General features: G+C 41.1%; 1 protein-coding gene across 2 annotated transcripts in view; it reads left to right on the top strand.

Annotated features, from left to right (window-relative positions):
* Nucleotides 1–26669, top strand: part of ELMO1 (engulfment and cell motility 1) — a 309086-nt gene that overhangs the window by 129926 nt on the left and 152491 nt on the right. For both annotated transcript variants that reach the window (XM_075418684.1, XM_075418683.1), the window contains one exon: nt 11594–11698. In XM_075418684.1, the coding sequence (XP_075274799.1) occupies nt 11594–11698 (105 nt within the window). The remainder of the gene's footprint in view (nt 1–11593; nt 11699–26669) is intronic.

Genomic DNA, 26669 nt, shown 5'->3' with positions numbered 1-26669 from the left:
TGTAAAAGCTGAGATTTTGTAAATGTAGTTAAAGATCTAATCAGGAAAATGGACGTTTGATTGCAAACTTGGGCCGTGTTCTGCAAATGTGAGCAACAGCAGCAAAGCATCAATCTCCTTCCAAACCTGAGAGGCAGAAATACAGAAATCACTCCAGTGCCACACAGGCTTACTCTGATAGCCACCCTGTGCGCGGAGCTGTTAGGGGCCCATAGGTGTGTGACCTACTGCATTCTTTCTAGGCGCAGTTTTGTGGTTTAAGTTACCATTTGCCACAAATGAAGCATTTCCAGGGTTTCATGTTGTGCTGTGTATTTGGTGCTAGGTTGTGGAAACACGGGGCTGCGTTGGAAATAGGATTGCTGCGTGTAGAGTGAAGCACAGCGCGCTGAGGGTTTGCAGCTCAGCAGAATTCCTCCTGCTGAAACTCCACTCTCCACACTGACGCCTGGGTTTGCTGAGACCTTCAAGTCAATGCGTGGCTGTGGGGGAGACCTCCTCTGGGATAACATGGAGGAGGGTACACCCCACGGTTAGCTCTTGATCCGCAAATGACTTTCATGGAGCCCCTGAACCAGCACTGAACAGTGCAAAGAAGCGTGGCTAGGTGCCTGCAGAGCACGGCTTGATTGCCCCGCGTGTGCAGGTGGGGCAGAGCCAGTGAGGATGGCTTGGGGTGCAACTGCCCAAGGGAGGGGGGTGATCTCCTCTGTCCGCAGGAGCAGATGTTGTTAGGTAGGTGACTCCATAGCTTCTCAGCTGGGTGTGATTGCAGCGTGGAATAAGTACTGGAGAATGTCAAAAAAAAATGAGATGGGTGCTAAAACCCATGAACTGATCAATAAATCCTAACAGAGACAGTGTTTTTTTGGTCATAGTGAGATTGTGATGGCCCTGAGTGCTAACACAGAGATGCAAGAGAATTAATGCTGTTTGGAGGCATGACTTTTCAAATGCCTGGGAGAAAACCTGAGAAACTTTATTACTGAAAGCTGGTTGTCTGTAACCAGGAAAGCTGGATCTCGTGACATGCACGATGGATGGTATCTATGTATTAGAGGAGCTGCTAAATGTGTATAAAGTTGGTACTGCTGCTCTGAGCCGGTAATCGCACAGAAAGAAGTGCGTAGGTCAGATGCATTGTTACAGTGACCAGCAGCTGGGGCCAGCAAATCCATATGTTAAAGCTATTTTTACCATGCAGCTGCACATGATTTACCAGGATTGTCAGGAGCTATGGGAGTCTGACAACTTGCCCATTGGTAAAATGAATAAACTAGCCACTTACCGTATACTGCTGAATTCCTCTTAGCTTTAGTCCTTCCAGAGGAGAACAGATCAAAAAAAAAAAAAAAAAAATCACTTTTTGATGGGCTGCCAACCTTCTCTGACCTTTTAGTATCACTTTAAGAATGAAGTTAGAACTAATCAGAATGAAATATCTGTAGCTGTTTGTCTATGGGAATAAACTGACGCTGTAGAATCTCAATCTTTTATTTTAATTTTTTTTAATACTTTATTTGATCATTTTGTGCTTATAAATATATAGTTGGAGGAGTAATCCTTTAAACCAGTTTCTCAATGACAGGACAAGCTCAATTCTTTTGCATAGGGTAAGAAGTTTTGGTTTTTTTAATTTTTATGCCTTTCCAATATTTTTAAGTGTGAAATGGTAAAAAAAAATCTTAAACTCCTTGTTATTTAAAAAAAATGTGTCTCTTATGAAGAAAATCCACTAGTAAATCCAAATGTGCTAATGTAAAATTAGGTGCAATAGAACACTGCATTTCTGGCATATGTTTTTTTTATATATTATCTATGATTTCACTGTATTGTTTCCTTGTTTTCTGCTCATTTACTATGTGTGTCCCAGTTGCAAACTCGTGGGGGCAGGCAAGCTCCATGGATTTGGATGTAGCAGGGCTGAGTAGTTTGTTTGAAGTATCATAACAGCAGAGTTCTGACCCCTTCGTTAGAGATGGGTCTAGGAACATCTTTCTCTGGATATTATGTACTGCACATGCCTCAGAATTTGCGTACAGAGAAAATAAGATGAAGCAGCAGCCCCCCCAAACTGGTCAGACGTAAGGACATTTCTTCTCTTTTGTATTGTGGGCTTCTTCTGTTACACAAGGCTGGACTTGAGTAGCAGATTCCGCACAAACCCTTGCTTGATATTGAAGTGATGGTAGTTTTGTGAAACAGTGTAAATTCAATCTAAAGTTAATTATTGCAAATAGCTTTTTTTTTTTTTATTTTTCCAGTGTATGCATGCATGCAGACAGATACGTATGTTACTTAAATGTACGTATTGTTCTGTTTCTCCTCCTCTCATTCCTCATTTGTTTTGCCTGTTGTAAGATTTAAAGGACAGTAAATAGCGTAGCACACAAAGTAGATTTTCCCAAGTTATAAAGAATTATAGACATTCTCTTGGAGTATGTGATTTCATTAACTTAGGCGTGTGAATGAATTAAAAGACAAGGAGGAGAAAAACGACTTATTTCTGAATAACTGAATTAATTTCCCTAAATTAAAAATACCTCTGTATCTGAATTCTGAATATTTTGATTGTTCGGTGTAGACGGCTTGTTACACAGCCCCTACCTGAGCGGCAGTGGTGTGTGTTCTTTTAAAAAATCCTTAATTTTTAAAAATCTTCCTACATTTTGGTGCAGCTCCATCCTCTCATTGATGTCTGTCTGCAGGAAACTGGAGACAGAGTAGAACAATGCCCAGAAATGCAAAACGTACCTGCATTTTGCAGAGCACAGCTCTAGTCCCAAGAGCTTCATATTCCCGTAGAGGGAGGCAAAGAAAAATGGAAGGTGGATGAACTGAAATTCCCCAATAAATGCATCCAGTGGGGTTTTTTGTCTCTCTTATTTTTTTTTTTTTTTTCTTTTTTAGTTACCTCACTACTGCTGGCAGATGAGGGTGTGCTATAGGATGGGCATAAGCTATTGATGACTTTAAGACAGAAGTATGGACTCTAAGGTTTTAGGAGGGGTTTGTCCTTTTTTCCAGACCTGTCTCTGACATCTGCAAAGCTTGGCTGTTTGTACTCGAACAGGGGGAAGATTTAACCGTGGAGCTAGTCATTTTGTATGTGCGGATGTACGTCCAAAGGTAGCTAAAATGTCATCGATGTCGTGACAGTTCCTTTACCGTAGATTAGTCCTCAGCTTGTCCTCTGTGGTTACTGGAAGCTTGACCTGGTCGCAGGTGACAGAAGCAGTGGTGGTGTGTGAACCACGGATCTCCGTGGTGGCAGCGGGCTTTTTTTCACCCAGGGCTGTGGGTCTGTGCGTCTAGCCACAGGTGACATTTCATCTCGGTTCCCCCATTTTAGATTTTGACAGCTGTTGTATCTGGCTGCCAGGCAGCCTGTAGATTCACATGGCTGATTCATTTTGAAGTGGAATTTTCTCGGGCACAGGGGTGACTTCTCTCTGTTCTTTATTTGAACTAAATACAGCCTGGCCCTTTCCTTTTGCACGACAGCCATTGTAGGTAGCTTGCTTGAAGAAGAAAAATATGAAAACTTCAATATCTAAAAGGAGAACAAGATCTATCCCAACTTACCTTTATGATACTTGGCACTGGGCTTAGGTTCCTTACAAAGCTCACCGTTCTCAAAGCAACGCGGCTTGTAAGGATGCAGGGATGTCCCCAGCCACTGCAGTCATCGTTATTAATGAAGTTCCAAGGGAAGTGTGATTCACTGCACGAATGGAGTGCCAGTCTTCTTGTCCTGTGGTTGTGCCATGCCTGCCATAGTACGTAAGCATCATATCCTTTACCAGAGCGGATAGTTGACACAGTACGAAGGATCCCATTCAGAGTTTCTCTTAAGTCTTCTGAGTGATGATATATGGGAGAGGGAACTGCAGCAATGAAGTAGGCTGCTTCGCATGTGGGTTCCCTGGAGATACACATCCTCTGGAAATTTCTAATGATTATTTTTACCCTGATTTTACTTGATTGCTTACAATTTAAGTAAATTTTCTTTAAAAGAAAGCACAACTGAAAGGTGTTTCAGTTAATGCACCTTGATTACAGAGGCAAGTGTGATGTCAAAAAGGTTAAGTTTGGATAAAACTGCCTGAAGTGTGACTAAAACAATCAAAAAGATGCTCTACTAGTTATGCTTAGAAGACTGTGATTCAAGCAGCCAGTGATTTGGCAGGACTTGGTTTTGAACCTTTCATTTTACTTAGTAAAAAGGCCTAGAGATTCTTTTTTTTTCACATTGATAGGCTAATGCAACTTGCGTGTTTTGGCCATATGCTATAATATGTATGTATGTACACTTGTTAACTGTTTTTGTATCATTTCCGTAACTTTTACACAAAGTGCCTGTTGTAGAGCTCTGAATTTCTCCTTAATAAGTAATCTCTGAACCATCAGTCAGGACTGTTGGTGCTTCTACACCCATATACCAATAGTGCCAGCCATTATGCTTAAATAATGAGTGGAAGTCACAGTGTGCCTTATTCAACAGACATTAAGCTTACCTGAATTGAAAAAAGGCTTTTCATGCCAAAACTGGACTTAGGAACACCAAGTCTAAATAATTTATGCATCTGATAGGATTCACAAACAGATAAAATTACTCCGGTAGATTTTGATTCTGCCATGTCTGACTTCCATCTAGTTGCAAACATTTAGTCTGTGTTTATTTACAGTGTTCAAGTTCAGATGGATGAATTTTTTTGGCTTTCTGTTACTGCTAGCACTTTTCACACTGTTTTCTCACATGACTGTCTTCTTGCTAGCTTGATAATTATCCTGCTGGGCAGTATGAGAATTCGTGCCTTAGATCCTATCTATGTAGAAGAGGCAAACTGCTTTAATGACAGTGGTGAAATTAAACCAGTCGATCTCTTGACACATTCCAAGGTCATAAACAGGCCTATATTTATAATACAATTTCTTTTTAGGTTGAGGATACTCTGTGCTGGTTTATCCTGGTGTACTTCTTGACTGCTGTGGTTCAAACAAAAATTGCTTGCTGGCCAGGACATGGGTAATAGACTTGCATCATGATTTTGGAAGAGCTGTTTGCTCTCCAGCTGCCCTGGCTGGAGGGATACCTGCCTCACACCCTTTCAGTTGAGCCTCTAGAAAGTCTCCTGGGAACAGTCCCTAATTCCCTGCAGTGAAAGCAGTCTGGATTAGATCACACCATGTCCAACAGCAGTTTCATCTAAAGATGACAGACTTTGCCCCAGAACATGGAACGGGAAGTCTGGCAGGGTCTGCTGACATGGCTGTTAAATGAACTGGTAATCTGAAGAGTGGAGTAGTAATAAACTAGTATGGCTTTTAATTTCTCGACCCAGTCTAGCTAGATCTGTGAGTGGATGTTTGACTGCTTGTTCAGTTACTCTGCAAACTTAGTGTATACTTGGAGATATCTGGTAGCAATTTTTCACGCTGGAAAATTGTAATTGAAATGACCATGTCCCATTGATTCTTTTTAAATATACCTGAGAGAGTACATGGCCTGTTACTGCTTGATAACTTCATTTGCCCAGAAAACATTACTTCAATAATAAGAAGTCAATCTATGAAGTGCTAAACATGTATCCAACTTTAAAGTCTGTCCCTGTTAACTAAAATAAATCCTAAAAGGTGATTCATAGTTGTCGTGCATTGGACAAGATGAGATCACTCTGAAGTTACAGCATTCATTTTAGATTCTTTTAGGCTTTTAAACTGTTGGCAGTCCATAGGGCTTAAGATCTTGGAATCCAAATCATGATCTCCATGTAACTGTGACACTGTAATATAGGTATGTATGAAATACTAAGATTTACGCAAGAGCTTTATGTCTTGCTTTACAGTGTGTATTTTATTCAGGCTGAAAACAGGCAGTGCTTGTATTTTGACATGCCCTGTTATATTTTATCTGATGATTTTAGCTAATAGAGTTACACCACCGTGACATGCAGAGTTTTGTAATTTTGACCACCATAGCATCCACAGAATCACAGAATGTTCAGGGTTGGAAGGGACCTCTGTGGGTCATCTAGTCCAACCCCCTTGCTGAAGCAGGGTCACCTAGAGCAGCCTGTAGAGGACCTTGTCCAGGCGGGTCTTGAATATCTCCAGAGAAGGAGACTCCACAGCCTCCCTGGGCAGCCTGTTCCAGTGTTCCGTCACCCTCAGGGTGAAGAAGTCATCCCTTCATGATTGGAACAGATTTCTGGTAGTGACTTACGTAGAGCTCTGCAGTGCTTTACATTATATTGTATAGTAGCTTGGTGAACCGAGGGAATACAATAGTCAGATTTTGAATTTTTTATTTTTTTATAGGGCAAATTATGTGCAGATTGTGCTTATGTTTTCTTTGCTATTGAGAAAGTCAGTTTTATATTGGTAAGTTCAAACTTTATCCAGAAAGGCTGTTGCTTAATACGGTATGTAGATTGGAGTGAGTTTTATTATTGGAGGACAACATTTGCAGTCTACTAATACATATTTCAAAGCTGTCATTTAAAAAAAAAAAAAAAAAGGCAGGTAGAAATGGCCAAATGTTTGCTGAAACACGAACCTGGAAAAAGCTAGAAATATATTAGTTAAAAGAATAACTACCATTGTTGTATGCAAACATAATTTGTAAGTTTAGGAAAACTATATCCCTTAAAAATATATCGGAGTTCTTTATATGTGGTGGGGTAGTGGGGGTGTGATTTAAATGACATGCACTTAAAGTATCTTAAAAGATTTTCTGTAAATTCTTGCAATGATGAAACAATCGCTGAGCCTGGATACTTCTGACTTGAGGTAGACAGTGGCTTTATTATTTTATCTATTTTAAATTCAGGGATCCTCCAGGTACATTTTCATTCTCTCATAGCATTCTGTTGGAAAATTAAAAAAAATTGGCATTGGAAGAAAAAACCTGCACATTTGCATATTTCAGGAGTTATCAAGGGAAAAACAAATCTGTTTGTTAGTTCTTGCTTTCATTGAATACATAGAGGTTGAAAATTCCGAAGTCACTGTTATATTGCATTAAACTGAATGGTGGAAGTTGTGTGCATCATCATCTCTTTGAATATAGTGCTGTTAAATAAAAAGACAAAATTACTTCCTCATTAAGAATTTTAGCTGACTACCTCTTCACAATTTTTTTTTAATGTAGCATTTTTTCCTATTTGCAATTCTTGTGTAAATGAACAGATGGGAACATTTTGTGTGTAAAACTTAAGGGTTATTTAGAGAAGGGGTAAATGGTGAGGTTGATTGCTTGTTGATACTTCCAACATAAGTTTATCAATTCATAATTTACTGTGAATATCACTTTAAAACTTCCCACCCTCCTGGTCCTGAGTTCTTATGAACAAACATCCATGTATGTACTACTGTGATTTCCTCATTTGACCCAGGGAAGGTTTTTGCGTAGGTGCAGTAGAACCGGGTAATTGCTTTCCTTCCTAGCCCACAGAACCGTGGTTGCAATTTAAAAGAAGGAAGAAAATGAGTAAGTGCAAGTAATTGAAGATGGGAGAAAGTGATCACTGTCCTTGGCACTATCTATGTAGACAGATTGTTCCTTTTTCTGTAGAAAAAAAAAATTACTAGTTTTGAGAGGGTTCATTTTAGATGAACACTATTTGTATTGAGCTCTTCCTTTTCATTTTTTTCAGTTCTGAATTCTTCTATCATCAGTTCTTTTACAGTTTTAATTCCCCCGGGGGACTTCAGTAGTGTTTTTGTCATACCTACAGAATAGCATTTCACCTGAGCTGCTTTGGGGTTGGAACAACAGAAGCTTGCTCTTCTGTGTAGAACAACTATTACTGGTCTAGCATCTACTGCAAGCAGCTTTCAGGACAAACTAGCACGACTTCGCAACTGGTTTAGGTAGCTGAGCGTAGCACTGATGCAAAATCTGTGATAGGTGTCAATATCTGTCAAGACAGGAATAAGAAGTTTATACCTGAATAGGCTAGGAATTCAGGGAAATAAATGGTTTCTGTGCTTCAGCATATTCACGTGGAAGATACTGTTGTTAGGAATAATATAAGGAATGAGCAGTGCTTGTTCCATTAGCAGTTGTCTACAGACAATACACCATTACTGTGATTAGGCATCTCAGTGCGAGGACATGTTCTTACAACTGACATCTATACATACCTCACATATTGCCTTGGAAGCCAGAAGTAAGACAGTGGAGCCATTCAGGACAGAGAAGAAAGCCTTATGCAGCTAGGACTGTGTGAGAATGCTAGGTTGTCAGAATGTAATTACTACACTGGAGTTTATCCAGAATAGCTATAATCTTGTGAAACATTCCACATGTTTGATTTTTTTTTAATGGCATAAGCAGACATGATTTGGGGTTTACATCTTATTCAAAAGAATGAATTTTCATTTCCACAGTACGCTACTACACTGGCTAACAAATTCTTGATGCTTTTGGTATGCTAACATGTATGGTATAGGAGCGTAAGCTGCTAAATAACGCTCAGACGCTGAAGCTGAAAGATGCATAAATATTAGTCAGTCTAGTGGAAAATATCAAAAAATTATCTGAAAAATTGGAGGTAACTTATCTGTTCCATTTGTATTTCTTACTCTTGGCTTTTTATAAAGAGACAAATGCAACAGACTTTATACTAAACAGATGCAAGTAATATGCCTGAAGCGTTATGTTCCATATATTTAATAAATTATGTTGTAGGTGGGGCTGTTTGCATACTTCTGAATTATTCATACAGCATTTTAGATAATTTAGCTTTGTATCTCATTTCTGAACCCACTCTCAATAAGTTAATATTTCAACCACAAACATTCAACATGTTAAGCAAAGGATGAGTTTAGGAGGAGGGAGGAAGAAGGAAGGGAACAAAGCAGCTGGCATTCCTTTTGATCTTGAAGAACAGTTGAAAAGAATGTATTGTCTCACATATATGCCAGAATTGTCTTGTGGATCCTCAGCTATTACCAGCTGGCATATCTCCGGTTATTTAACTTAACAGAGCTGAAGATGAAGCCCTGGTTATCCTGGGATCCAAAGTGACAGAAACTTTTGAAACAAACAACTGAAAATAGCTGGGTTTATAGGCTTGACTTGGAGAAAAAGCAGTAAGTGATGGAGAGATGGCTTTTCTGATTGAGCATAGAACTACTAGTGATGGTGAGAGACAAAATGAGTCACTTCCTAAATGTGGTGAGATTTCTCATGCCTGTGCTTATTTTTGTTGACTTTTCTATATAACTTGAGATGTAGAATGGGATGAAGGAAGGAACTACTCAAGCAACAGTAGGTCAGCCTTTTTATTTCAGTATCCTGCTTTTATTTCAGCATTGTTTGTAAATGCCAGTGAAATGAGTGTGAGTATTTGAATAACTGGAGGAAGGTAGCTGAGTCTTGATACTCTCTGCTTGCCACGTGTGTATCCAAGTATTCTCTGCCTGTGCTATAGCATGGGGGGGAAGGGAGTATGTGCAGCCCTATGCTGAAGTTGAGGCATTGTAAAACTGGTGGCGTGTGGTTCCCTGGTGACAGCCTCCCAACAGCTTTCCCAAGAAAATTTGCCTCATGGCAAGGCGACGTATCAAGTGATGTTGTTCCCCAGGACCTTGTACTTTATGCCCAAAATGAAGGTGGTTTCAAATATGCGTAAAGCCCTGCAAACACAGTGATGCTGGGTGGGGAGCGGAGGCAGACGTTTGTGTGTCTGCCAGGCTCAGCCTCACTTAAATGCACTTTCTGTAATGCTTGAAAATTCTGGGAAGGGAAGTTTTCTCCTCCCAGAAGCTGAAGTCTGTTGGGCTTGGGATGTGTGTGAAGCAGTCTTGCACTGAGTTTAAGTTTAAATGTTCTGACTGGTAAATGTATCACATGTGGAAGATGGAAGGGTGGGTTGGGGAAATAGCTGTGAAGGGCTTTTGTTCATCATTCAGATGAACAGAAGAGAGTTTTTGGTTTGGGGTTTTTTGGTGTTTGTTTTTTTTGGTTTCTTTTTTTTTTTTTTTTGTTTTTTGTTTTTTTTTAGGAAAAAAGTTTTTAAAAGGTGAATTTTTGGAAAATGTAACTTGATAAGCCTTTGTTTTCCCACCCTAGACTACTACCCTCCTGAAATATCTTCCGCATGGATGTTTCCATGTAAAATCTAAGATTCCAGGCATCCTCTTGATTCACTATTGCAAAATTATGAGTCTACAATTGTTTAGCCTGTACACCAGTTCTCGTAAGCCAGAGATGTAAAATGACCAGGTTGTGCATGCCGTCTTCAGCCCAAAATCTTTGTCTACTTTTAAAGTTGCAGCAGCCATCTTAATGTATAATTTTTGCTTTCTAATATTTCTGTTCTTTCATGTGACTATGAATTGTTGACTGGCTAAAACTGACCGATCATGCATCTAAAGGTAAGACGGACAAGAGAGTGGAATCTCTTTTCTACAACTTTATGGCCTGGCAGGCTCAACAGGAGGAAAAGTAGTAAAACCCATGCTTTTGTGTGTGAGGTGGGTGGATCAGACCCTGAGCACACAGCAGAAACAGACTGACGGAATTAAAAATCTTGCTGATCTTTGCCAGCCAGTTTTCTGCTAGTAAATGCACTTTTAAAGTCTCTGTCAGCTGGGTCTTGCAGCATAGAAATGCCATCGCAACGCAACTAGGGAAATCTTTCTGTGTCAGGATGATGAGTGGAGCTGGAGACACTGCAAAGGCGATACTGATAAAAGAGCATAGCAGACAATAGGCATTTTTTGATGGAGGCATCCTCTTGGGTCTTTGTTTCTCTGAGCGGCTTCTGTGGCGTTTTCAAGCCAGTCTGTAGCCAGGCAAATGTTGGTATCTAAGCCATGAACTAAGTGAAACTTACTCCAATGTACCTTTAATTCTGTCCAACAAAAGATGGTCTGGGTTAAGGAGTATTTGAGGAAATGCAGTTTTTCGTGTAATATGTGAAAATGAACATTTGAAATTTGTAGGTGCGTATGGAAGCTAACAAGTTTTGGTTATATTTGGTATTTTCATTCAGTAATTCCATAGTTGAAATTCGTAGATTCAGAACATAACAAATGATCTACCTGAGTTCCACAAGGTAAATCTGTTTAATTTTATACACTCTTGTCTGACGCCTTTCATATTCAGGGGTTCACAACATCCAATAGGCTTAATACAGCTTTTTAATCTAGTAGTTGTTTCTCCTTTGCGTGTTTTATTTGGAATTGTTCTATAGTAGTTACATAAATAAATGTTTTGGTGGCTGTTTGCATATAATTCTGCATTTTCATGTAAATAGTACTTTTAGTCTGTGGTACCACGCGGAAGTGTTTTCTGCCATGAACGACTTGGGAGATCTGTGCTTCTAAAGCACTCAACCTTTGGGAAACTCTGTTCCGTAGCTACAGAAGTGAATGACTGACATGCCAGCCTCGTAGTGTTTGCATTTGGCTTTAAAGTTCCTTGAGGCATGGACCATTTCCTTGTCAAGGGTATTCTGCTCAGCAAAAAGAGCTCTGTCGCTGAACTTCTTGGCACAGCACGCGAACATGGCTCACATCACTGGGGAGCCGACAGCTTTTGTAAGGATGCTAATTGAGTGGTCTTGTTACCTTTTTACAGAATCATGTAAACCCAGCAATGGATTTTACGCAGACCCCTCCAGGAATGCTAGCCCTGGACAACATGCTGTACTTTGCTAAACACCACCAAGATGCTTATATACGGGTAAGACGACTTCTTGTCTTTGAGACCTGTGCGGTTGCCTGATCACACTGTTTATGCCCTGTTTACAGTTGGCTTTGAAGAGGAGGTTCAGAATCCTGATATCGTTAACAGCAAACTCTAGGAAGGCAAACCACATAACACTAAAACATGACATAAGTCTGTAAAAGTTTTGGGAGAAAGCTGTACAGCTGTTTAGTCTGGCATTGATGAGTCAAAGATTATAGATACTACTTTTTGCAAATACTACTTTTTGCTTAGGCCTGCAAAGAGAAGGGAAATGAGCTTGTGCCTTTTTAAGATGCGTGATAGATGTCCACAAGCTCAGAAATGAGTGTGCAGAATTCCCTGCCCCAAGTCTACCAAAAAATGTCGGTTTTCTGTGGAAAGGAGGCTTTGGTGAATAAATGTCTTGATAAGTGACCGAGCTGGCAGTGTCCTGAGAGTTAAGATGCTCCACTAATACTGCTGCTGTAGGTGAGGTAGTGCTTGGAGAAAAATAGGTAAAAAAGCATCATGATTCACTTGCAGAAGCCGTTCCTGCCCACTCCACTTCCTACATTTGTTAGTTCAAGGGTAGTTAAAGCAAGTGATGTGTTGCATCCTTACCAGAAGAGACATACAGCTGACTAATACCTGGCTCTGAATCGAACAGCTTTTCCTGACCTGTACTGAAGTCGAGTATTTGCCAAATGTAAACTTAGTGAGCACAAATGGGAGTAGAGGATCGTCTAGGAAGTCAATGCCTTGAGGTAGCAGGGATGGTTCAGCTCCCTAAGGAAAAGCACACAAGGATACCTGCATGAGGAAGGTTGTGTATAGCAACAGAAATAGAAAGTGAACAGTGAACTTTTAATGCGCATTATTGCCTCATTTTTTGCTCAAAGTAGAACAGTGTCAAAGTCCTGATCGATTTGTAAAGGGCATGCTGGTACCCAGGCCAGGATGATACATGGATGTAGTAGGAGACCAGAAGATTGTCAGATCTGCTGCTTGAATATATCTTTCTGCCTCAGTCTGAATCTAGCAATAACTGTTAAAAGAAACTGGGGTAGCAGGTAATACAGCAATATTTATCAAACCCAATAAACCCCTGAAATTAAGGGTTATTCCACATACTGGGCAATGAGTATGTTTTCTGGATAAACTATGCTGAAATGTGGTTTTGTTTATAAAAAAGAAAGAAGTTACTTTTTCTCATTAAAATTTGGTAAGATCTGGATGGTGCTACTTCATAGGCAAATTTTGAAAATTCTAAATTCAGAGAATATGCTTAATAGGGGTAGCCAGTGCTTCAAGTGAGAGAGTTGTGTTTTAAAGAAGTCTGAAAGAATTTGAAGAGGACAGAAAATCTGCTGAAATACAGCTTTCATTGATATCTCAATTTTTTCTTATTTTTCATTTTCACGTTGCAAATGCTGTCTTAAAAATTGGGTTCAGTGTAGCATGTAATTAGCCACTCTTTAGAAGGGACTTTGGTGCTGGCTCAGCTTTGGTTCTATAATGCAGTATTTTGCTGCAGCATTACTGAGAATTTTTGCTGTTAGTTTGAGATGCCTGTGTCATGGTTTAGCCTGGCTGGATGCCAGGTGCCCACCAATGCCACTCACTCCCCTCCTCAGCTGGACAGGGGAGAAGAAAATACGACGAAAGGCTCGTGGGTCGAGACTAGGACGGGGAGACATCACTCAGCAATCACCGTCATGGGCAAAACGGATTGAACTTGGGGAAATCAGTTCAATTTATCACCAATCAGATTGGAGTAGGATAAGGAGAAATAGAACCAAATCCTAAAAACACCTTTCCTGCACCCCTGCCTTTCTCCCGGGCTCCAGTTCACTTCTGATCTTCCTCTGCCTCCTCCCCCCAGCTGCGCGGGGGCCGCGGAGTGGGGGCTGCGGTCAGTTCATTGCACCTTGTCTCTGCTGCTCCTTCCTCCTCACGCTCCTCCCCTACCCCAGCATGGGGTCCCTCCCACGGGAGACAGTCCTCCACCAACTGCCCCAGCGTGGGTCCAGTCCACGGGCTGCAGTCCTGCAGGAAGGGGCTGCTCCAGTGTGGGGGGCCACCAGCCCTGCCAGCAAAGCTGCTCCAGCATGGGCTACTCTCTCACCATGGGCCCACAGGTCCTGCCAGGAGCCTGCTCCAGCGTGGGCTCTCCATGGGGTCACAGCCTGCTCTGGGCATCCACCTGCTCCGGCATGGGGTCCTCCATGGGCTGCAGTTGGAGATCTGCTCCACCATGGACCTCCACAGGCTGCAGTGGGACAGCCTGCCTCACCATGGTGTTCATCATGGGCTGCAGGGGAATCTCTGCTCCAGCACGTGGGGCATCTCCTCCCTTGCCTTCTTCACTGACCTTGGTGTCTGCAGAGCTGTTTCTCTCCTGTATTCACTCCTCTCTCCTGCTGCAAATTGCCCTTATGTGGGTTTTTTTCCCCTTCTTAAATATGTTATCCCAGAGGCACTACCACCATCGCTGGTGGGCGCAGCCTTGGCCAGCAGTAGGTTCGTCTTGGAGCCAGCTGGCATTGCCTCTGTTGGACATAGGAGAAGTTTCTAGCAGCTTCTCACAGAAACCACCTTATAGCCCCGAAGCTACCAAAACCTTGCCATGCAAACCTGGTACACCTTTTTTTGTTCTTGTATGGCTCCTGTTAGCAGAGTGTCTGAATGCCTCAAGTATTTCGCGCCTGAGAATACACTAGAAATGCAAGCCTGAGGCATGCTCAGATTAAATGGCTTGCCCAACACTGCTTTGGGAACTGTTAATGCACCTTGGGAATATGTTAGCCTACCTGTTCTTCCTGAGTAGTTCTACTTACTGCTGATACTAGTGTTGCTGGCGTGGTAGGTCACTCATCTGCAGTGGTCCACCCCGTCATGTCAACAACATGCTGAACAACTCCGAGATCAATGGTGTTGTACAACTCCTACAGCGTTGCTAGTCTTTGATCACAAAAGACACCTGCTTTCTACCTTTTCATCTCCTTGCCTTACTGACTAGTGTACGGTGGCTTCCTGTGGGCCCTGACCTGACTGTTTCCCTCCCATTTTGAGTTCCATATTTCACATCTATCACTAACTTCATGGCTTTTGGCTCCCAAAGCTCCCACAACACCAGTTTGCTTTACTTATACAGCCTCTTGACCTTGCTTATTTTTTCAGATATATTTCTACTCCTATACTCTAATAAAAATTTGCTCTGTGGTCAAGGTTAAGTTTCCACAAGAAATTGTTAGCTATACAGCTAATGCTTGCATGCTGAACAACTTCTTTGACAGAAGCCCTTCTCTTTTTTTCGTTTTTGAGATTAGGAAATATTTTGGTTCCTAGGAGAAGAGATTATTTTCAACTTGGCCGTTTGCAGTGCAGTTGATTGCTGTACCATAGGTTAATTCCTAAGCCCAAAATGTGATAACACCTGTACTGTGCAGTAATTAAAAATTGAGACTGGAAACCAGAGTTGGTTTGAAAGGAGCTTGGAAAATATGAAGTTTCTCGTGACAGAATGTGGTGTATTAAGCAAATACACTGTCAGGAGACCGTGATGGTTTCACTGAGACTATTAGCAGTGCTGCATTTTAATGGACAGCACGAATCACTGCAGCCTGACCTGCCGCTTTCTTAGGATGCCCCAGCTGCATGTCCCTTCATAAGGCGTCATCTTCTATTACTAAAAATGGATAAGGAAAAGTTAGAACAGAATATAGGCAATAAATAGTCTCTTCCCTTTTCATTCCTTGGCTGCCTCTGCTTAGAAATAATTTGCATAACAAGTGGATTAGTTAGGTGGGAAGGATGTCTGAAACTGAAGTGCCCTTCAGTGGGTCCTTAAAGACCAGTACCAAAGAGAAGCACCCATAGGAAGAGTAAATACAAATGCAAAGTGTTTAAGAGCATGGATATGAAGGCAGTGGAGCAGTTGGGTAACTCTGCGGCTTGCAAGCAGAAAGCATTTCAGGGTGAAAACATGGGTGTCACACAGTGGAGGAGGAAACAAAAAGAACCAAACTTTTTTTCCCTGTTTGATTCTTTCTTACCTGCTTCCCCACAATGCATTTCTCCATTCAGCTTTTTGCTGTTGGAAACTTACTACTTACAGTAGTCAGTTTTCTGTACATGCTGTCTTCCTTCAGATAAACACAGTGTTGTTTTTCTTTATTGGGGCTTTCAGTTAATTGTTTTTCAATCTCAGTTTGTGTTTACTATACAGTGTGATGGGAGACTCCAGAATAAAGGTTGTTTAGTGGAGGGAAAAAACCCCATGTTTTCTTTGATTGTGTGGTGTCCTCAGCTATGATTTGGACTTTAAAAAAACTTTCCTATTGAATTAGTTTCCTGATGAGTTAGATTTTCTTTCTTTTGTTAATTGTCTGTTGTTATCAGTGACTGATATACACTGCATTTTTTTCATGTTCCAATTAAATAATCGTACTCGTCAGAGACTTTGCTTTTAAAAGGTGGTGACATAATATATGGAATGCATGGAGGGAAGTAGTGTTCAATCTCTGCAAGAAATTTTAGAAGTTTCTACAGGAAGTAATTGGCAGCTTCCCAAGCTACATAATTATACGACAGTCAGAGTGTATAATTAAAGTTAACAGTGAAGGAAATGATTGGAATAAGGCTTTGTGACAGATAATTTTTTTGTTTTGTTCTTTTGGAGCAGACAAGTTCCCCCCTGGTTCCACTTTGTTCCTTTCTAAAACTGCTTCTGCTTCATGTTCTGCTAATTTTAAAAATAAAATTATAAGTTGCCATTTAAAACAGACTTTATTCACTGCAGACATCTTGAGATTCTTCTTACTGGTAACTTGTAGCAGTGTGCCTTTTGAAACTTTCCAGAGTGTAGAAAGGGTCTGAGGAAAAACCTTTCCATGGAAATACTATTATGCCATCATTACTATTAGTATTTGCATTTATTGGTGCTTTGTCATCGATTTGTTTGGAATTTGTGATGCAGACCTATTCAGATCCATTTTGTTTTCAAGATGCAGTGAGAAGTATAAATACATGGAAGTGAAACATTTTGTATGCATATGTGTTTGTAGGTGTGTATTCATTTGATTTTATTTTTTGTGCATGTGCACTTCAGTGATTGCCAATATTGATGTACTATCATGAGATTTACTTAATTTGGTGTAGAGCACAAGCTAAAGGAACCAAAATGGAGCACTCCTTGTATTTGTAACTCAGACGAATTTGGTGGTAGTTGTCCTGCATTTAAATGTGCCATGGTTGTGCCTTGGGATGCTTCTACAGAAACCCTAGGTTTGCAGTTGTGATAAGTTGACCCCTACAAGTGCAGTCAATGTTCGTTGAGGTGTTCTTAGTAGCAGGCAGCAAAATCAAAACTACTGCTGCAGTTTTGAGTGGACTGCTGTTCATCTTGGATCTTGGCTAATTTAACAGTGCTTCCAGGCAGAAACAGCAGATACCATTGGGGAAACTGAATTTACAGCAACTACACCTTAGCTTTTAGCATGCTGCTGTTGAAATACTCCATTTACATTTTCTTTATGGGCATCTAAATACAGTGATAAACTTCATCTGGGAGGGAGTGAAGGATTTTACTAGATATTATTGTATTTCACGTAAGTCAGCTGGGTCACAAAGCAGCCCTGTATGAACTTGCACGTGGTGGGGTCGACATTTCTCATTCTAATGAATTTGCTTTTGATAAATGACAAGTTGGTGACCTGTCTACCTTTTTTCTTCTGTGCTTATGACCATACATATTCTACCAGGGCTCACTGCTTCTTTGGGGTGAGATTCTGCCTTGAGAAGACACATATTGTGTCTCCTGGTTTTGTTTCAGCACAAGAGATTGTGTTTCAGGCAGAAACAGCAAATCAGCTCAGAAGCTCCGGGTCTGAGCATTGGCTGTTCATCTGTTTGGGTTCTGCCCAGCTGGCTACCCAAGTTTATACCCAATTCTTTGCCATTTATTACAGTAGTAGGCTCTTCATATAGGTAGGGAAAAAGAAGTGTTCCTTGGAAAAGGATCATTTTACTGTAGCCTGGAATTGAAGTCTCTCATCTGTAGAAGAGAAGATTTATCGCTTTTCCCACCGATTTTGTCCACTTAATTAAATACTTGTTAGATGTTGAATGTAAAAGTTTTACTATAAAATATTGTCACTAGGGTGGGAAACCAGTGTTGAAATCCATGGTGAAAAGTTGGGCTTATTAATCCCTTTGTATGTTTAATAATGGATCCATTGCTACTACATTTTTGTGAATGATGTGTAAGACATTTAGTGATAGGCTCCTAAATTTTCTGTTGTGTATTTAAAACAAATTTTAAAAGTTATTAAAATGCTCCAAACCAAAAGAACCTTTGGAATTTGGTTGAGCCAAGAGTTATTTTGATTACCTGAAAATTAAAAATTGAGCTGGTTTAGGGTCAGTAGTAGAAAATCCTCTTTCTCCTGCATTTGCTGAGCTGGAAAATTGGTTATTCACACAGCTGTGATGCAGAGACACTGCTTCCCCAGCAGCTACTCGAGTTGCTCCTTTTGGAGAGGTTGAAGAGGGAGTTCTTTTTTCTTCTGCAGCCTTTAGAAGTCACAGTGGAGGAGCAGGTGCTGTTTGCGAGCGTCGATGATGCAGGTGGGAACATGGCTGGCGTCCTGCAGAGACCTTCCAGAATTTGAATGGGTTGAGTCACAGTCAGACACTCTGCTGTATACTTTCTAACCCAAGCAGTTGTTGTACAGGAGGCTGCCTACACGTCCTGCCGCCAGTTCACAAAATCTCCTCGTGCCTACTCGTTCTAGCCTGATCAGATAGGAGTAATCCAATATAATTTCAGCATTTTCTGAAGTAAAACTGAGCTTGATTTCTGCCATGCCATTTTTTTTCCCCAGAAATGATAGGAAAATGGATGTAATGTTATTTCTGTTCTGCTAGAGAGAAAAGTGAGCTTTGTTACTGCATGTGTCTGCCTGATGTGCCTGGTGAAGGAATGCAGTTTTCCACAAGACCTAATTGCCTAAGCCCAGTGGTTCCCAGCCTGTTACTGTGTTCTTATCTTCCCTTCTCTCTGCCAGTCTTTCCATTCTCTGTTCTTACCTGCCACTCAGATACCTGACTTTTTATGCTTGCCTTTCGTTTTTTTCCCAGACATCACTCAACATCTCTGCTTTCTATACCAACACCCCAGTAAGTTGCAGGGCTTTGCTCCGAGGGCCTCCGTCACTGGTGGCAGATCTGAGGTGGGTCCCCTCAGTAAAGAGGGGAAAAAGCCTGGCGTGGCTGGTTGCAGCACAGACAGAGTTAGGTTAGTACTGGGGGACAAAGAGAATTGTAAGGGAGTCACGGCACCTCCTGTTTGCAGTCCTGTGTGACCCCTGCTGTGGTACGCATGTGACAGTGTCAGTCCTGCATGTGTTCAGATCCCTTATCACCATTCGTAGTGCACCTAAACCTTCCCATGTATATGGAAGCTGTTGGCTAAACAAGGTCCTAATCCAAAGAACCCAGATGCCGTTGCAAGTCTAGCTATTGTCTTCAGAAAGTTTTGAATCATACCATGAGTTGCAGCAGTATCACAGAAAGATTTGGCTGTTTTTTTGTGGAGCCACCATCCCTCCGCCTTCAAAGCTGAGATGTGTATACATGGGGAGAGAAGACTAGCTATGGAATCTCACAGGCTTTCCCATTTACTCTGTGCCTGGAGCTTCTGTGATGCTATTCTAGTTGCCAGTCTCCTTGATGTGCGATAAAGGTTAGTGCTTTTCTAATATATCCATACCACAATTACGGCATAGTTAGGGCACTAATAGGGCCTGCTTCACATCATGAAAGAAAAGAATATTGAAGAAGTTGTTACGTTCTGCAGGTTCCTGCCCTTCTCTGCCACAGGTGAGCAAGGAGAGGAATGCACAGAAATTGTCACCTTCTTACATTTGTATGGGGTGTGAAGGGAGAGGGCTGGCCAGTAGTTTTCAGACTGGACCAGGTCAACACCAAATCACTCCTCCTGTGCCTGTGGAAAGTGAAGAGCCCATCCTGGTGCTGCTTCTGAAGATGACGTGGCAGCTGGGCCTTCTCATCTTGGGTCTTACCACCGTGCTTTACAGTGATTTGGTTGGTTCTGCATGGAGTGGCAGAGAAAGGAGGAAGATACATACTATTTCAAGGCAAACCACTGTGTATTTAGCTTTTGATGGAGAATAAAGACAATACAGTCATGCCTCAGAATAAGGCGTTTGTGTGAGAAACAAAATTTATTGTTAGATGAGCAACTGCAGAACCATCCAAATTTAGCTTGTAATGGTTTGGCACTAGATTTGTTTTAAAAGAGGGGTCAAAAAAACCCTACTGTAATTTTTCCAGAAGAAAACCAATGATTGGAAATTAAGTCATCTTTGTTAGAAAGTGTTTTAAGGCTGCAGAGTCAAACATTGGCTGTAATATTACCATGACAGTTTCAATTCACCCTGTTACCTGTATGTTGTTGTATAATGACATAATCAGATGCTTTTTTTTTTTTCCACCTTCCTGCATTCCTGCTGGTTTCAGTGCAGTTCTCACACGATGCACTGGTTGGGCCCCAGGTGCTTATTCATAGTTGTGCAGAACAAAGCACAGATCAGATTCATAGCATCTGATCCTTAACGTGGTCGCGTAACAAGATGTCCCTCAAATAACAGTGTTCCTCTGTAGCAGGTCTCGGCTCTGCTCTCAAATCTCAGCTTAAATTGCAATTCTGGTGCCTTCCAGGGGAAGGCAGACATAACTGTTGCTTTGTTTTAATTTTGTCGTGAGACATTTCGGTAATGCCTCAGGAATGTAAAAGACAGCTGAGAAAAGGGAGAGAGGAAGCATGGGAAATTGAAAATAAAATAATGAAGATAAAAAGACGTGTTGGAGGGGACAGTGCTGAGTGAAGGATCTTGGAAGAACACCAATGTGAAGCTGAGGCAAATGACAAGCTGCCTTAGGAAGAAACCAAAACTGGTGAAGAGTTTGAGTGGAAACTGAGTCTGTCTGCGGTAGAGTCCCTTATCCTTCTCGGGAAGCATATCCTTAGGACTTGCTTCCTAGAGTTACTTACAGCATATAAATGAAAATGAAATGGTGAAGCCTACCGTATGTGATAAGGAGGCTTAGGAAAAGCAGTGCCAAGAAGAGCATCCCTGCAATTTCTGGCTATTAAAATGCTGCCTGACTTTTCATTTTGGCTCTAAGGAGTTTTTTACCATCTTTACTAACTAGCTCTCTGAACCTCTTTATATTAACCGACTGCAGATGCTAGAAAACTTGGTCTCTATTACCACGGGATCATTTTAGATAGTACTGCAAAATAGATCTGGGGAAATGGTCCTTTTTAATAGTGCAGCAATGCTTGTTAAACTGTCTGCTGCGGGATTTATTATGAGTATTGATGCAGCTATAGTGAGTCTTGCCTTTCACTTCTGTATTTACTTCCTAATCATAATGAATCTCTGTTCTGTTGCTGAGCTCTGAGGTTGGTTTAGGAATCTGAGAATTACATCTGCAGTTGCTGTGGGCAGTATGCTCTGAGCCAATTTCATCTGTAATGTGAGGGATTAGGGGGTTGGCTAAGTTAGTATTCCTTCCCAGTGAAAGAGGAATATTTCTGTCTGTTGGTTTCATCCTCCTGGATTTTGATGAGGAAGCTTTTGAATATACTTGTCTTGAAAACTTTGCCCTTTGTCAGTTATAAATTCTTAGCTGCAGTTATAAGCTTCATTATTAAAGCTGATGCAGATCTTCAAACCCATGGTAGTCAAATGTGGAAAATTCTTCATTTAGTTCACTGCCTCCCTGAAGGTCTGTTTTGTGCTCTTGAGATAGTGATGGATTCGATGAATAATTCAATGGGAGATCATAAAGGAACACTGCTGTAAAGTTGGAAAATCTTTTTTTTTGTTGTGTGGTTTTGTGGGGGTTTTTTTGTTGTTGTTGTTGTTACTGGAGATTATGCATTATTCTTTGGTGATCTAGGCATCACACTTGAATTTATTTAATGTTAATGTCCATGACAGTGGTAGATATCTTGTAAAGGCAGGTGAGCCTTCTTTGGATGGTGCTGGGTGCCATTGATTATAACACAAGGGGGAGTATAAAAGACCTTGCAGTTAAAAACAACCACCTAACATATTGTCTAAGGAGGAATATTCTCTCCTGTATTTCTCTAAATGCTTTGTTGGACACTTAGGTGTTGGAGGGCTGCCTTCCACTTCTTGAAAAGACTTTTGGCTTCAGAGGCAATTCGTATGTCTAAATCCCAGAAGAAATTCAGCTCTCACTAGCTGTTGACCAATGCTGCCTGAAATGTCTACCTCAGGAAATACGATCCAGCCTTCATTTCTCTTTTTGATCACTCTTTGATTTTGTTTGGCAATTGGGAAATGTTTATTTTCCATTTACAGCAGGAATTTGTAAATAAGAGAGGAGAAATGTATGTAGTTGGTAACTTAGTAAAAACTGTACAAATCTGTATTCTGCTAGAAACACTGTCAAATTCCTATGCCTTAATAGGCTCCAGTTTCATCTGTAGAATTGTCAAGAAAATAGATAACGTTGGTTTTCTGAAGATTTCACCTTCTTGCATTTTTAAAAACATTTTTAAACCTCTTCCTCTCTCCTCTTCTGCTAGTCAATTCATCTCATTATTCTTGTGATATCATTTTGTTCTCATTCTATGCTTCTCACTCACTTTCTCTGTTTTGTCCCTTTTTTCTGACCTGCACTTGTGTTGTTCGTTTTTTGGTGTTTGTTTTTTTTTTTTTCCTAAGAACAATGTACTTTTTAAAAAAATCAATTGTCTCTCTTGTCTCGTTCATTAATGTCTTCCCATGACTTAAACTTTTCCTGGCTGCCCTCTCTTAGTAATTTTCTTTTGTTTTGTTTTCTTTTTCTGAGATTTTTGTCTGAGTTTTTTTGCTTTTCCCTAAAGACAAAAAAATGTGTTGTTACTGATGTTTAGTCTATACGTCGTGGTGGTTTTCTGCTTTGCCTCATGGTATTGGGCAGAACAGAAGAAGAGAAGAGGATCTGCAGCGTTTAGTATGCCCCTGCTGTGAGCTGGTTTTGTTTTTTGTCTATGTAACATCTAGAATATTAGAAGCCACAATTCCATGTTGGACCTTCCAATTCTGTAGCTCTCCGAGGACTGAAGTAATGAAAAACTGGCAGAAGTAGATCCTAATATTGAAGCAAAGGACAGTCAAGCAGACCAGGTTCGAGGTAGGAGTGAAGGAAGTTGGAATATGACTCGGCACTGTGCCCAGGTTGCCGAGAAGGTCACCAGCATCCTGGCTTGTATCGGGAATAGAGTGGCCAGCAGGAGTAGGGAGATGATCGTGCCCCTGTACTCAGCACTGGTGAGGCTGTACCTCAAATACTGTGTTCAGTTTTGGGCCTCTCACTACAAGCAGCACGTTGAGGTGTTGGAATCTGTCCAGAGAAGAGCAAGGAAGCTGGTGAAGGGTCTAGAGAACAAGTCTTAGGAGCGGCTGAGGGAACTGGGCTTGTTTAGCCTGGAGAAAAGGAGGCTGAGGGCAGACCTTCTCGCTCTCTACAGCTACTTAAAAGGAGGGTGGAGCCAGGTGGCTGTTGGTCTCTTCTCCCAAGTAACAAGCACCAGGACAAGAGCAAATGGCCTCAAGTTGCACCAGGGCAGCTTTAAATTTGATATTAGGGAAAATTTCTTCACTGGAAGAGTTGTAAAGCATTGGAACAGGCTGCCCAGGGAAGTGGTGGAGTCACCATCCCTGGAGGTATTGAAAAGCCCTGGAGAAGTGGTGCTTAGGGTCATTGTGTAGTGGTTGACTTGGCAGTGTTAGTTTAACGGTTAGACTCGACACTTTTCCAGCCTTGGTGATTCTGTGGTGCAAAGAGTTCTCCTGCAATGTCCGTGGTTTCTGCCTTTGGATATTTGTTTCCCCCAAGCAAAATTTAGCCACTGTACCTACCTGCCGATTGTGAAATGTCTGGTGGATCTGCAGCTCATTGGATTCGTGAGGGGGAGGAAGAGGAAGATAATAGGATACAGCCACTTCATGAGCATTAATGATAAACCTCTATTTGAATGAAGGTTGTGTGGGCTTCGTGACTTCCTCACTACTTTCCTTTCCCTTGTAAAATAACTGCTGTGATAGGAACGTGAATCAAGCCAGTGGTATACTCTGTAGATGTACAGTAGTATTTTCAGTCTAGAGCTGTGTGTTATGTTTCTTTCCCTGCTATTGTTTTTACCAGTTTATGAAGTAAACATGTCCATTCCCTGCTTACTTCTCCTCCATAACGAGAGTGATAAAAGAAATAACATTACAATTATCCCCTTATCAGCTGTGTTTATAGCATTTTACTGTGGAACAGGATATGAATTGTGAAGTCATGAAAAGAGTATTACAAATATAATAATGAATGTTGTAAATCTGTTGCCAAGATTAGGAATGATTTCTCTTTGAGTATTTCTAAGAGCCTCTTTTTATTTTTTCTTTCCCTTTTTACCATTGCTGTTTCTTACAGAAGATCCATATTTGTCAAATTTGCCTACAGATATTTAGATGTAGTATAGGGCCTTCCGTCTTCCTTTCATACAGAAATGTAACATGTCAGCTCTGCCTTATTTTGCACGACGAATGCTAAAAGGTGATGCTTGCAGAGAGTGTGTTTGAGGATCATTTCAAAGCTGCTTTACATATTGATTACTCAAATTGCCATTTAATTTGCTGTATAGCAATACACAGTGCCTTAACTATGTCTCTGGCATTCTTATTGATTGCTGTAATTCTGCCTTGCATTATATGCATATATGGTGTCACCATGAAATATTTATGTGCTCATGAAATGTTAATATGTCTGGTTAATGTGAAACCGAACAAAATGCGTTTGCCGGAAGCGGGCAGGAATGCTGAGCTGAGTGCTTCCCTTCCCCTCCCCCTTACCCTTGCATTTTCCCTCTCCATTGATTTTATTACCAGTGTTTCTCTGCTGTATCTAAATCTGTGTCAAAGCAACCCCCTGCTCCGGTATGCAGATTTTATGTTTTATTATGTGAGAGAGAAAGCACAATAATAATAAAATAAGAGGTGATCTCACGGAGGTGTTGAGACACTGATCTACATTGCACTTGTGCTGCTCTATCATTGCTCCTGCATCTGGGTATGGAAATGTAGCACTGTCCTCCCTGAAAAGACGGAAGCAGGATGAGTCATCTGGAATGCTCAGTCATATTTGCATGTTTCTTGAACAGGGGCTGCAGCAATGTAGAACAAAAGTTTTAGGGGTGTTTCTTTGATTTGATACAACTGTTATCCAGAGATGTTGTGGAATAGTTAGATGTAATTTCAACCAAAACTTTTAGAAGGAAAAGTAACTCCTCTTGGCAGACTGGTGAACAGGATTCTGACGCTCTCCTGTTGGAAAAGCCCAGTAAAAAATCGTGGGGTCAGATATTTATCATGTTCCTAATAACTTTCTAAGCTAGTGGGTAGTCTAGGTGATTGAAAAAAACCCACCACCACCACTGGAAGACAAAAGAAAGTGGTTGTCCACTCTCCTAACACAGAGAGCAACCATCCTTTTACATCACTGGGTGATGGGTTGGGAGCAGAGTATCAGCTAGAGGCTGCCCTGCACACAGTAGGACTGAAATAGATGCCTGATGAAGAGGCTTTGGCATGCTATGTGACGCATGTAACTGTCCTGCTTGCTTCTGGGTTTTCACTTTTTTTTCACACTTTTGCCTTTAACTCCTTCACAGAGAAGGCTCCTGTACGTGAGAGGGCATGAAACAGTCACAACCAAGATCTGGGGAGGGAAGGAGGGAAATATCTTACTGGCATCCAGTGTTGCATCGGTCCTGTCCTCCACCACATTGTTTTGGGTGAAGTTCCAGCCATGGAGCCTTTTGTAAAAGCTTTCTTTGCTGCCAAAATGGACACATTTAAACAAACAAAGAAAAATCCAAATCAAAAACACAACCAAAACCAAAAGCCAGACAAGCAAAAAAGCATGATGAAGACGGGAGCCAAGGAAACGGGAGGAATGCAAAGCAGAGATCAATGTCTAAACACCTGTTAGTGAAGAAAATTTAGAGAGCCTCTGGGGTTCTGTGGTGCTTGGCAAAAGCTCTTACCTTTGAAATTCATTTTCTTCCTTTGTCCCTCATCCCCAGGCTATGCAGCAGCTGTTCAGGATGTGTTTTGTTTCTTTTCTTAAAGCTGGTGGCAAAGTTTGTTACTGCAAAGACAACTCTTACTGAGAGTCTGTTTTGACCATTTATTTTTCTTTCCAGCCCCTGTTTTGCTCTCTTTTCAGGCTCACAGCTTCAATGAAATCTATAGTATTTTTATAACTCATTTTTACATCTACGGTGAAATACCTTGTTTAGTTGTAGTGCTGGGGAAAACTTTGTCCCAACTGTATCTGATATGGCAGAACTCAATGGATCTAAATATATGCAAGGAATATTTGTCTCCCATCTATTTTGCAGTGTCACCCAACAGAGAACACAAAGGCTCTCCTTGAGTCGTTTTTGCAGTGTTCATAGACTTGGTGCAAGAGTGATAGTTCTCTGAAATGTTTTGCATGCCAGCACAAGTTTTTCCGTGGTAGAGAAAATACACACATTTTCTTCTTTTGTGGACTTCTGTGTCATTTTTGACACCCGGACCTGTTTTGGAGCCTGAATCCAGCTATGCGACTTCTGTCTCACTTGTTTTTTTTTTATAGTTCTTTCTAGGTGTCTTCATGTCTATAAATCATTATAACCAATTTTCTTTAACTGGCAAATTTAAAATGAAACTATTTCTTTCTCTTTGACTTCTACTGCAATTTCTCTAAGCCAAGGGTGGAGCAGAGCAGCGATGCTGCATAGGGATGGCAAAGCCTCCCTGCTGGGCATGGAGCAGCACTGCTTCTGTGCTGCTGACTGCCTCAGACACACGTAGGTCATTTAGCTGGGGGAAGGGCTAAGGTTTATGAAAAC

The sequence above is a fragment of the Opisthocomus hoazin genome, chromosome 4 (genome assembly GCF_030867145.1).
Source record: "Opisthocomus hoazin isolate bOpiHoa1 chromosome 4, bOpiHoa1.hap1, whole genome shotgun sequence".
Lineage (NCBI taxonomy): Eukaryota > Metazoa > Chordata > Aves > Opisthocomiformes > Opisthocomidae > Opisthocomus > Opisthocomus hoazin.
Note: the sequence above shows the minus strand (reverse complement) of the source record. Positions and strands in the feature narration are given on the sequence as shown.